A 12495-nucleotide genomic window follows, 5' to 3' on the forward strand; every position below is an offset into this window, starting at 1 on the left:
TCTCTCCGACAAAAAAAGGAAGGGGGGAGGTTGAATTGGAGGAGGCCCCCAAGTAGGATTCCTCCTACTTGGGGCGCCCCCTTGCTGCTCCCCTCCCCCTCCGACCTATATATACGTGGGGAGGGGGCGCCTAGAACACACAACAACAACCGTTAGCCATGTGCGGCGCCCCCCTCCACAGTTTACACCCCGGTTATAGTTTTGCGGTGCTTAGGCGAAGCCCTGCAAGAATAACTTCACCATCACCGTCACCACGCCGTCGTGCTGACGGAACTCATCTTCTTCCTCGACACCTTTGCTGGATCAAGAGGACGAGGGACGTCATCGAGCTGAACGTGTGCAGAGCTCGGAGGTGTCGTACGTTCGGTGCTTGATCGGTCCGATCTAGAAGAAGTTTGACTACATCAACTGCGTTGTCAAACACTTCCGTTTTCAGTCTACGAGGGTGCGTAGACACACTCTCTCCCTCTCGTTGTTATGCATCTCCTAGATATATCTTGCGTGAGCGTAGGATTTTTTTTTAAATTGCATGCTACGTTTCCCAACAAATACACCATTGGCTAAAATTTACCACAAATAAGACGTCCAATTTATCCGCCACGAAATATATCATGCGACACAAAAGGCTCACAAGGTATGGAGAAAAACCAAACATGATCTTAGGGCACTGTAGCCGAATAAAAAAGGCAGCGTTTCAAACTGTTTTATAGCGCTCTCTATAAATCTTTATAGATTGTAGGGCTTGTGTACAAAGTTATATTCCCTGAAACTAGAGCCTTTATTATTTTCTCACTCCTTTTTCTTATATGTGTGAATATACTCTCTAATGGATCATTAATTTCATATAGATATAGATCAATCTTTTTACAATCAGTATCACACACTTAAACAACATTATAAACCATACTTTGAATTTTGAAATTAACATAGCATAGGCTCCAAATGCATGAACAAAACATGAACCATCATCCAAGACCAAAGTCAACTAAAATCAAAACTCGACCAAAAGCAGATCATTATGCACATATTCAGCAGACATCAATGATCACATGTCCTTGGCATCACTTGGTACTCCCAAGTTTGCACGGCTCCCTCCTCCCAAGTCCCAAGTATGCTCCTCTCCATGTCATTCTAGATGCCAAGATCTTTTGTCACATCGTCTCCTCAAACGTTCTTACCCTTTCATCCATTCCATTTGGATCCATCATCATGAGACGGTTATCCTCGACCACCATGTCTTGCATCAATTGTGCCTCCACGAGTTAAAGCCTACACTCTACACCGGCCTTGCGCCTCTTACTACAGTTCATCTCTCTCCACCTTGCCAACTTATCATGTTGCTTCACGAGGGTTTATCGGCCAATGGACAGTGGGGCGAAGGCTACATTTCTTTAGGTACTCATGGACATTTGTGATTTGCATGCTGGCCTTTGGGTCGTGGCTAGGGATTTCAACCTCTTGGTTAACCTTGAGGACAAGAATAATGTGGTTGTAAACATGTACATGATTGCTCGCATCCGAGGAAATTTGAATAGGCTTGAACTCAAGGAAATTTGTCTCAATGGTCGGAGCTATACATGGTCCAATGAGAGGGAACAACCCACGTTGGAGAACATCGACCATGTTTTCACGGTTATGACGTGGGAAGAGCTCTGCCCCTTATGTCTTGGCTCGATATTGGGGGCGGCCTTATTTGATCATTGTCCATTGTTGTTGGACTTGGACATAGAGGTAAAGATCGGGCGGGGATTGTTCGAATGCTTCTCACACAAGGTTGGTGGTTTTTTGGATGTGGTTTCCAGGGCTTAGAACTCAATCCATGGTTTAGAGAATCCCTTAAGGGTTTTCGTTGACAAGCTCAATGCTGCCGTGAGGGCGCTAACACACTGGGACGATCGTTGGATTGGGAATACAAGTTGCAGCTCACCATCGCGATATAAATCTTTCAACGGCTCGACATGGAAGCAAAAGACAAGGCCTATCTCCCCAGAGAAGTGGGGCCGCATAGAATTCTATGCTCCTGGGGTTATGTTCTTAAAGGATGATTGCGAGACAAAAATAGCTGCGGAAAGGGGATGCTAACACTAGGTTCTTCCATCAACACGCGAGTCACCGCCACCGGAGGGATGCCATGTCTGTCCTTCATGATAATGGTGAAATCGTCACAGGGAAAGATGGCCTCTCGGTGGTCGGATGGGTTTTCCGAGGGTATATTCTGCTCTTATCAGCTGAGGAGTTGTTCCATTGAGTCTACAATGCTTTGAGTGATCCCTATGGGTCACTCCCACCTGGATGGCCCTTTCTCCGCCGATGAGATCGAGTTGGTGGTTAAGTCCATGCCCTTGACAAGACGCCAAGGCTGGATGGGTTCACGGGGTGCTTCTGTTGCTCGTGTTGGCATATCATCAGAGAAGACATCATACGCTCGTTTGAGAAATTTTACAATGACACTAATTCATTCTTTTTTAGAAAATTTTATATTTTATTTTTGTATTTTTATATCGTGTGTTATTAGGTTTCAAACCAACTCCAAGTATCCGATGGGCTTTTGTTTGTGGTTGCAAAGGGGCCAATGCTCTTACAAAAAAATTGACTTACCCAAATTAGTTCAAGTCGTTTTTTATTTTGCTGCACCGAAAAAAGTCGACTTACTCTTTTTTTGTGGTGGGGGGGGGGGGGGGGGGTTGTAAAAACTGACTTGCTCAAATTGGATTTTTAGGCGACTTGCCCCCGGGCAGTCCCATTTTCTTATGGTCGTCCACGAGCCCATATCAACCACATCTGTCCTGGAGACATGTGCTAGCATTTACCTTTTTTAAACCATTAAAAATATTATTCGCAAAAAAACCCTAAAATTATTTACTAATATTTTTTCCTTTATCGAGAAATACTCATAAACTCAACTTAAGATAGCTGACAAGATCGTTTTGAATTGGAAAATTGTGTTGGCCTTTTTCTGGACGTCCTTTTGAAACGATTCAATACTCGCAAGCCGCTCGCCACGGCCAGGGGCCAGTGGAGAAATAAGATTATCTCGATGCCAAAAAAAAATTCTCACCCTAAGACAGACGAGTAGTACAAGATTATTTTAGACAGAGAACCCCAAAGAAAAGATTATTTTAGACCGACGCGTCAGGGCGCGCTGCCTCCCGCGGGAGGGGCAGGAATTCACCCGCGGCAGAGGATCTCAGCCGTCAGATGCCCCCATCCGCCCTCACATCAACCGTCCCATCATCACGGCATGGCTCCCCACCCACCGGCTCGCGCAACGATCACCCCGTCCGTCAGGCTCTCTCAGCCGAACGTACCACGGCAGGCGAGACCCAGCCGCGTACCGCAGGTGCCGCAGGCCATACATAGGCCCCCTATGCCATACAAGGCCGCGTACCTTGCTTATACGCCGCGGATTCTGATGGACCCAACCGGCATGCAACCCACGGCCTCCTCCTCCTCATCCCCATCTTTTTCCCCAGGCATATCGCCATTACTGAAACTGAACCAGCCAAGCTTTTTCTTCCCTCTCTCTCCACTGGGACTGCGGTCAAATCTGAAAATCTTCCCGCCGCTCCACGAGGCAGAAAGGCCCAGGAATCTTGCCTGCGATGCCACCCCGCATGCTGCCACCACCAGCCTCGAGTGAAAACTGGGGCACTACTGTATTGCTGCAAAGCTGGGGAACAGTGCTGGGCTTGCGGCAAATCCTACTAGTACTGTCGTAGAGCAGCACAGTCGCAACACCACAGAAGAGGATCTTTGAACAAAAAAAAGCTAGCCCTAGCTAGGAGCGTGTGTGCCTTGAGAAAAGATCCTTTTGGCAAGGCTGGCACGAGTCCAAGAACACACGCTCAAAGCAGCAGCCGCTGGGACGCTGGACGGAGAGAGAGACTGGGCGGTCGCCGGAGCTGGTGAGAGAGAAGAGTAAAGGGGAGATCATGGCGTAGCATCGAGTGAAGAAAGGCGAAGGTAAAATCAGTAAATCAGCAGCGGGGCAGGCAGCGGGCACATGGGCGCGACGCAGCTTTGCCAGCTCCTACGGCGCCGAGCGAGAGCCCCGCTTTGTTTAAGCCCTCGCTGTTTCAGAAACAGTGGCCGGCCTGCAGCTACATGTGTTTTCAATTGCTTTCTCCGCTGCCCCTTTTGCCTGCTACGAGCAGTAGTAGTAGTATAATTTTGTACACAGAAACTTAGAGCCGCGCACATGCTGCTGGGCTCACAGTGCCCGATCGCCGGCTCGCACGGAGGAGAGGAGAGGGAGGAGAGCCGCTCCGGCCCGGTCTCCCATCCTCGCCTAGCCTAGGTAGAGCATCTCACCTCGCCTCTCCTGCCTGCCTGCCTGCCTCCGGTTTAAACGGCCGGCATCTCCATCAAGTCACTCACCAGCCATGAAAAGTTTTCGCCCAAAAGGTATCATTGTGCATGCTAGGTTGTTTATCCCATCCTTTTCACCAGGTCCACATGGCACCGTGATTAAACCCTCACCCTTCTCCTCCCAACTTTTTACAATATGTGATTAAGATACTAACAATAGGGTAATTAATCACAGTGAACATTGATTTGGCACTGCAACAACAGACAACAATAACGCCACGACAACAGTTGAGAAATCTCTTTCATAAATTTTCTCCTCTTCCTGAAGAATTCAGAACAGACGCGCGATCGAATGTGCTTGGAGAAACAGACCACGAAGCTTAGAGGAAAAAGGATGGTGAAACACATTAGACAAAATTTACATGGGGAGGAGCAAAATGCATGAACATGGGGCTCTAGCTTAGCCAGCTTCTCCTAAAGACAACCACAAAAAATCAGAGCTCGCAGTTTTCCCTTCCATCTTGGGATCTCTTGTTCACTCCAAATCCAAACTAGCTATCTCTCTCAATCTTGTTCTGTTCCCTTTTCTTGGCAAAGGAAATGCTGCCTAGTAGTACAGTATTACCTAATGGAGGCTACTTGCTCTACCGCTAAACCTAGCTAGCTCAGTCAAAACAAGGTCAATTGCATTTGCTGGTGCCAAGATCTCTGCCACTCACGCTGCTTCCGCCGGTGGCGCCGGCGGGATGGGCCGCCTTCCGGCCGAGCGACGACCGCAGCCGCGCGGCTGCGTCCTTCGCCGCCGTCTCCTTCTTGTCCTTGAAGAACCCGAACGACGGCCGCGAGCAGACGGGCACGTTGAGCACCACCGGCGTGGAGTATGACCGGTCCATCACGCGCGAGCGGGACCGGAGGCTGGAGTGGACGCTGCCGGCCGGCGAGCTGGAGCTGCGTTCGAGCCCCTGGAACACGATCTTGCCGGAGGAGTTCATGCGCGGGGAGTCCACCGAGGCCACGGACGGCGGCGGCGGGGTGGCGGGACGGCGACGGGCGGGGCTGTGGACGGCGCGCGGCGGGGCTGAGGCAGGCGGGTGGCAATTGCGCTGGGGTTGGGCGGAGGCGGGCGGGTGGCAATGGCGCTGGGGTTGGGAGCGGACGAGGCGGATTCGGGGCTTCGGGGTGAGGTCGACCGAGTCGAGGGAGTGGCGGGGGAAGTCCTCGTGGTCGTGGGCGGAGGAGGAGGACGACGACGACATGGAGAAGCGGGAGGAGGCGAGGGAGAGGGACGCCTCCGAGTCCGAGCTGTCGCGGAGGAGCGGCGACACCGAGAGGTCCGACGCGGCGGCACCGGACGCGCGGCCGCCGTTCCGCTGGAGAAGGAGTAGCTTAAGGGACCTGGCCGCGGACGAGTTGGACGCCCTTGACGGAGTTGCCGGCACCGGCGAAGGAGATTGCGGAGGCGAGGGCGACGCAGACGGCTTCTGCGGGGTCTGGACCTTCCTGAGCCTGAGGAGCTCCCGCCAGCGGCTGGAGCACGTCGGCGCCTTGGGGGAGAACACGTAGGGGTCGAACGCCTCGGCCACCGAAGGCCGGTGGGTTTTCACGAACTCAGGCGTCGCCGGGATCTCCGCCGGCGCACTCTCCCGCTCCCGCTCAGCCTCCGGCGCCGCCGCGGCAGGCTGCGGCCGGAGGGGCAGCAGCTTCCCGTCTGCGAACAGCTCGTCGGCGGGGAGCATGGTCGCCGAGCCGCCGAAGCTGAACTCGAAGTCGATGAACTCCTTGGACGCGGCCGCCGCGGCGGGCTGGTCCGCCTTGCAGCTGCTCTCCAGCGACAAGGCCTGGCCGCGATCCGCCGCCACGGCTGCAGGTGCGTCGCGGCTGAAGGAGAGGCGCGGGCCGAGCCAGCCGTAGGACACGGCTGCGGGGGCCGCGGCGGGCATGCTGCTGGCGACGGCGGATGCCATGGCGCATCCAAGGTCGGCAGGGCCAGGAGGAGCGAGCAGTACACTGGTCACTGTACTTGGCTGTTGCGGCTGCGGGTGTGGAGCGGAGCGGAGCTGGTGGGAAGGGAAATGCCGAGACAGGGACATCCGGGTAAAGGCGCGCGTATATATAACCTGGCACGGTAATTTTCCTGACAGGCCGGGCCCAGCTCGCCGAAGCAGCAATTTGAGGGGCCGACGCGTGGGGCCTCCCCCTCGTGCCCTGCAGGTGGAGTCGGGGAGTTGATCCGCGGTTAATATTTTTTGACAGTAGGTTGGTGGCGCTACTCGACTAATGGTAGTAGTATAGTGCTGGTACAGTACACCTCTCTCAATCTTTGTGTCTGAATCTGATAAAGGGAAATCGGTGTTGTTTTTGTCTGCCTTTGGAGCCGCGTGTTGCGTTAACAGACAAGCAAACGCCAAGACAGGCACGCTGCCTCTGCATAGAGCAAGCGGCAGTGATAATAATGCACGTAACGTTGCGTTTTGAGCACGCCGCGACAAGGCAGATCTGCTCACCCAAGTGCTTAGAGCATCTCTAACAGAACGGACCCCTTAAACTCAGCTCATATGTGAGACGGATCTGGAGCCGCTTGAACTTATCTGTCACGCTATCTCCGACCGTCTCGATCCATCTCAAAACTCTTCAAATCGATCTGACCGGTCGTTCTCTCTCCCGCGTCCGTACTCTCTTACCCGCGTTCGCTCCCCCTTTGCTCCACGTCCGCGTCATCGACCTCCTGCCCCATTAGCCATCGACACCACCTCCACCGCCCGCCCGCATCATGGAGAGTTGCTCAGCGGAGACTGTGGGGGTCTCCACCATTGGGGACAAAGCGGAGAACATTGGCCGCATGGAGTGGTGTGTCCGACAACGCGCCCAGCGGAAGGCAAAGAATGTAGTTGTGGAGAAGGACGCCGACGACATGGAGTTTGTCTAGGTAGCGGCCATGCCCGCGCCCTACATCGTTCGAGGATCGCAATGGCCACACACCTTGGATGGCTTCACGCAGGAGCGAACACGTCCTCTGACACGGCGCACGAGTCGTCGCAACTCCGACGGTCGCAGACAACATCGGGATCTCCTGCGCCGAACATTCCCAGCAACTGTTCATGATGAGCTCCTTCAAATTATGAGATGGGTGATCAAAATTCGTCTGAGGCAATGATCAAACGCTAAAATAAAGGTGAAGGCAAGAGGAAACGCATTACTCAACCCTTGAAGATAAACTGTTGTGTAAAGCTTGGTTGGCCACAAGCATGAAGCTTATTTGTGGAACCGAACAAAGGGGCTCGCAGTATTTAGGAAAAAAATCCATGCATGGTACCACAAACACAAGCACTACATGGAGTCGCACTCAATCCTTAACACCTGTAGTGAGGGCTTTGTGCAACATAGATCGGACGCCATCCAAGAGTGTGTGAACAAATCTTGTGATTTCTATGCACAAGTGTTGAATGGGCACCAAAGTTGTATTGGAGTCCGTAGCCATGTAAGTTTTGTTTGCTTGACATTGGCCGTCCTCTTTCTTGCTTGCTTCGTTTCTTGCATTATGTTGACGTGTGATTTTCGCTTGCTAGATGGGTTCGCCATCGCTTTGTACCATCAAGTTGAGAAAAGAAATCATTCAGTATGTTCCATCGTTGGGTGCAATTGAATGAAAAACCGAAGTGGTCAAACCTCTATGAAAATCTTAAGAATCGTCAAGAAGATGAAGAACAACGGTGACCTAAGCTCGTGTCGATCTATTGGATTAGATAACGACGATGAGCCAAGTTGAGGGGTGAACGAACATGGAACATGTAACAATCCCGAATTAATGGTAGCCATTAGGAATTAAGTATGTATCATAAGCATCATGTTTAATTCAAATATTCATGTTAATTTGAAATTAGGATAATTCAACCGTCAATTTTTTCCTGAAATGCAAAATCCTAATTAAAAGCCACTTCTAAGAAAATTCATAGATCTTGATCTATTTAAATTGAGGGAATTCACATGATGAGTTATCTTGAGTACTTATATTTAGCATGCCACTAATATTAGGAATCTACAATAAATATTCTATGAATTATGGAATTACCCCACAAGGCCACAACACACTCATAATTCAAACCCTAAACTTAAATCAAAATGGATACATATTTTTAGAAATAGAAATATACACAAAAAGTATCTTGAAATTACATCTTGACTTCGACTAGCCCCTTTCCGCCACATATAAAATTTCAAGTTATTTGGCTTGTTTTGGAATTTCAAAGAAAACTAAAACGGAGTAGCAATTTGTTAAATCGGAATTGATCAGTGGCAGTTCAAACTGCTATGATTAGATCATAGCACTGCTATATTTGTCCTACTATTGTCCATTTGTCTTACTATGTGTTGGAAATATGCCCTAGAGGCAATAATAAATGGTTATTATTATATTTCTTTGTTCATGGTAATTATCTATTGTTCATGCTATAATTGTGTTATCCGGAAATCGTAATGCATGTGTGAATACATAGACCACAACGTGTCCCTAGTAAGCCTCTAGTTGACTAGCTCGTTGATCAACAGATAGTCATGGTTTCCTGACTATGGACATTGGATGTCATTGATAACGGGATCACATCATTAGGAGAATGATGTGATGGACAAGACCCAATCCTAAGCATAGCTCAAAGATCGTGTAGTTCGTCTGCTAGAGCTTTTCCAATGTCAAGTATCTTCTCCTTAGACCATGAGATCGTGCAACTCCCGGATACCGTAGGAGTACTTTGGGTGTGCCAAACGTCACAACGTAACTGGGTGACTATAAAGGTACACTACGGGTATCTCCGAAAGTGTATGTTGGGTTGGCACGGATCGAGACTGGGATTTGTCACTGCGTGTGACGGTGTAACGCCCACGATGCGGCTATATCTCCCACGTGTCGAGGCACGACTTAGAGGCATAACCGCATAGTGGTTTTTTTCGCAAGAAGGGTCATCTTCACACAATCCCATGTAATGAACAAGAATGGGATAAAGAGTTGGCTTACAATCGCCACTTCACACAATACATAAAGATCATCATACAGCAACCAAAATACAAACATATAGACCGACTACGGTCAAAATCCAGATGAAAATAAGACAACCCCAAATGCTAGATCCCCGATCGTCCCAACTGGGCTCCACTACTGATCATCAGGAAAAGACACATAGTAACGACCACGTTCCTCGTCGAACTCCCACTTGAGATCGACGCCATCGTCTGCACTGGCATCGTCGGCACCTGCAACTGGTGTTGGAAGTATCTGTGAGTCACAGGGACTCAGCAATCTCACACCCGCGAGATCAAGACTATTTAAGCTTGTAGGACAAGAGGTGCAAAGAGGTGGAGCTACAGCGGCAAAACATATATGGTGGCTAACTTGCGCAAATGAGAGCGAGAAGAGAAGCAAAGGAACGGACGTCATCTAGCAATGACCAAGAAGAGGTCCTGAACACTTACTTACGTCAAACATAACACAGACCGTGTTCACTTCCCGGATTCCGCCGAGAAGCGACCATCACGGCTACACACGCACTTGGTGTATTTTAATTGGGTCAAGTGACAAGTTATCTATAACCGGACATTAGCAAATTCCCATCTGCCTCATAACCGCGGGCACGGCTTTCGAAAGATATTACCCTGCAGGGGTGTCCCAACTTAGCCCATCATAAGCTCTCACGGTCAACGAAGGATAAACCTTCTCCCGGAAAGACCCGATCAGTCTCGGAATCCCGGTTTACAAGACATCTCGACAATGGTAAAACAAGACCAGCAAAGCCGCCCGAATGTGCCGACAAATCCCGATAGGAGCTGCACATATCTCGTTCTCGGGGCACACCGGATAAGTCAAGCTACGAGTAAAACCAGACCTCGAGTTTCCCCGAGGTGGCCCCGCAGGCTGCTCGGTTCGGACCAACACTCGAAGGAGCACTGGCCCGGGGGGGGGGGTTAAAATAAGATGACCCTCGGGCTCGCGAAAACCCGGGGGAAAAGGCTTAGGCGGCAAATAGTAAAACCAAAGTTGGGCCATGCTGGAGGAGTTTTATTCAAGGCGAACTGTCAAGGGGGTCCCATAAATCACCCGACCGTGTAAGGAACGCAAACTCAAGGAACATAATCCCGGTATAACAGTAACTAGGGCGGCAAGAGTGGAACAAAACACCAGGCATAAGGCCGAGCCTTCCACCCTTTACCAAAAATATATAGATGCATTAATTAAATAAGAGATATTGTGATATCCCAACATAACCATGTTCCGACATGGAACAAACTTCAACTTCACCTGCAACTAGCAACGCTATAAGAGGGGCTGAGCAAAAGCGGTAACATAGCCAAACAACGGTTTGCTAGGAAAGGATGGTTAGGGCTGACATGGCTAAAATAGGAGACATGATATAACAAGTGATAGGTAGCGAGCATGGCAATAGAGCGAACAACTAGCATAGCAAAGATAGAAGTGATTTCGAGGGGTGGTCATCTTGCCTGCAAGATTCTCAGAGTTGTCGAAAGCTTGATCCTCGTAAGCGTACTCGACAGGTTCCTCGTTCACGAACTCGTCTCCCGGCTCTACCCAAGACAAGAACACAAACAAACGGAACCACAATCAACAACGAGAAATGCACAAGCAACATGATGCAAGACATGTATGATATGCAAGATATGGTATGCGATGCGTATGCGTGCTCCGGAAGGAAAATGATGAACATGGCAGTAACTTGACAAACCAAGCATGCCACTGGAAAGATGAGATGATTTCGGTCGAAATCGATATAAAGATCACCGGAATCGGATGCACGGTTTGCAAATGGCAAGCAAAACGAGAATGACAATAATCTGCGATAAACAGCAAGATAGCACTTAAAATGCAACAAGCAACAATGCTACAGCATCCCAACATAGCAACAAAGCACATTGCAGTAATCTACAGGAGATGCTTGACAAAAGATGAACTCTGAGCTACGGCTAGTTCACAACATATCAAGCTCAAACAAGCATGGCAATAGTGCAAAAGATTACAGGTTCACAGACTTAGTGAAAAACTGGACATGGCAGAAATCAGCATCAGGTAGCAATGTTCAGAGCACGAAATCAACATGCTACAGGAACTTAACATAGCAAAACAAGGCATGGTAGTGTTCTACTAAATGCACATGACAAAAGTCCATTACTGACCATAAGCCAAAAAGAACCAGAAGATATGATGGCAAGCATGTAAACATAGCAAGTTTCGTTATCAGGTTTCAGACTTAGCAGAAAACAGAGCATGGCAGAAATATTGATATGTAGGCCTCTTTGTGAGCTTGATGCACTCACTACAGAGCAATGCATGAAAAAACAAACATACCTACAGCAAGATGGCATGTTTATGAAGCTATCCATGGCAAGAACAATTGCATAGCATGTATGGATCAACTACAATAAGCTTGGCAAAAATGCATGTCATGTTAAGAATCTGCCAGAAATATTTTATAGCAAAAATAGAGCAAGATTGAGTCATGCTATGGCACTCCAAAATTGCAAACAATTGCAGGAATGGATCAATTACAACTATAGCTACAAAACATCCTTACTGAACATCTCCAAAATATGCATGGATCTCTCTGTAACATCAAGTTTACATGGCAACAAAATTACAGCAGACAAAGACTTAGAGAAAGCACTAAGTCCCTGAAATCAGAAATATTACGGGACCTACTTTGCATGCTTGTGCTAGTCACCACATAGATCACAAAAATACATGGACTATACCACTGGAAAGATGGCATGGCATACTTCAAAACACATGTAGAGCTCATGCTCAAAAGATGCACGGAATAAAAGATACAAAAATGACAAATCTCCAAGTTCTGATAAGAACCAGAGATTAACAGCAACTAGCCCTCTTCCAACGAAGATTTAGGCATCAAGATGACCTCTAATGAAAATGGTGCAATTGAACAAAATGAAGAGCATCACGAGGCGAACAATTTGACATATTATACACGCAAATCGGAGCTACATGCACAAAGTTATCGCATCGGGAAAAGGAGCATATGCTGAGAAAAAATCTGGGACTTAGAAAATATTACGGACGCGAGGGAGGAAGTCAACGGGGCTGTACCGGCTCCGATCGGATCGGGCTCCCGAGCTCGAGCTCGAGCCCGACGGCGGCGGGCGGCGGCCGGTCGCCGGAGGAGCGGCGGG

General features: G+C 49.1%; 1 protein-coding gene across 1 annotated transcript; it reads right to left on the reverse strand.

Annotated features, from left to right (window-relative positions):
- Nucleotides 1–4661: 4661 nt before the first annotated feature.
- On the reverse strand, nt 4662–6599 carry LOC123143982 (protein VASP homolog). The gene has a single exon (XM_044562983.1). It carries the CDS (start codon nt 6396–6398, stop codon nt 4989–4991), a length of 1410 nt encoding a protein of 469 aa, XP_044418918.1. The 5' UTR covers nt 6399–6599; the 3' UTR covers nt 4662–4988.
- Between the last annotated feature and the right edge of the window lie 5896 nt (nt 6600–12495).

This window comes from Triticum aestivum, chromosome 6D (assembly GCF_018294505.1).
Source record: "Triticum aestivum cultivar Chinese Spring chromosome 6D, IWGSC CS RefSeq v2.1, whole genome shotgun sequence".
Classification (NCBI taxonomy): domain Eukaryota; kingdom Viridiplantae; phylum Streptophyta; class Magnoliopsida; order Poales; family Poaceae; genus Triticum; species Triticum aestivum.

Excerpts from the sequence above, each read along its gene's own strand:
- LOC123143982 (XM_044562983.1), bottom strand. The coding sequence starts at position 6,398 with ATGTCCCTGTCTCGGCATTTCCCTTCCCACCAGCTCCGCTCCGCTCCA.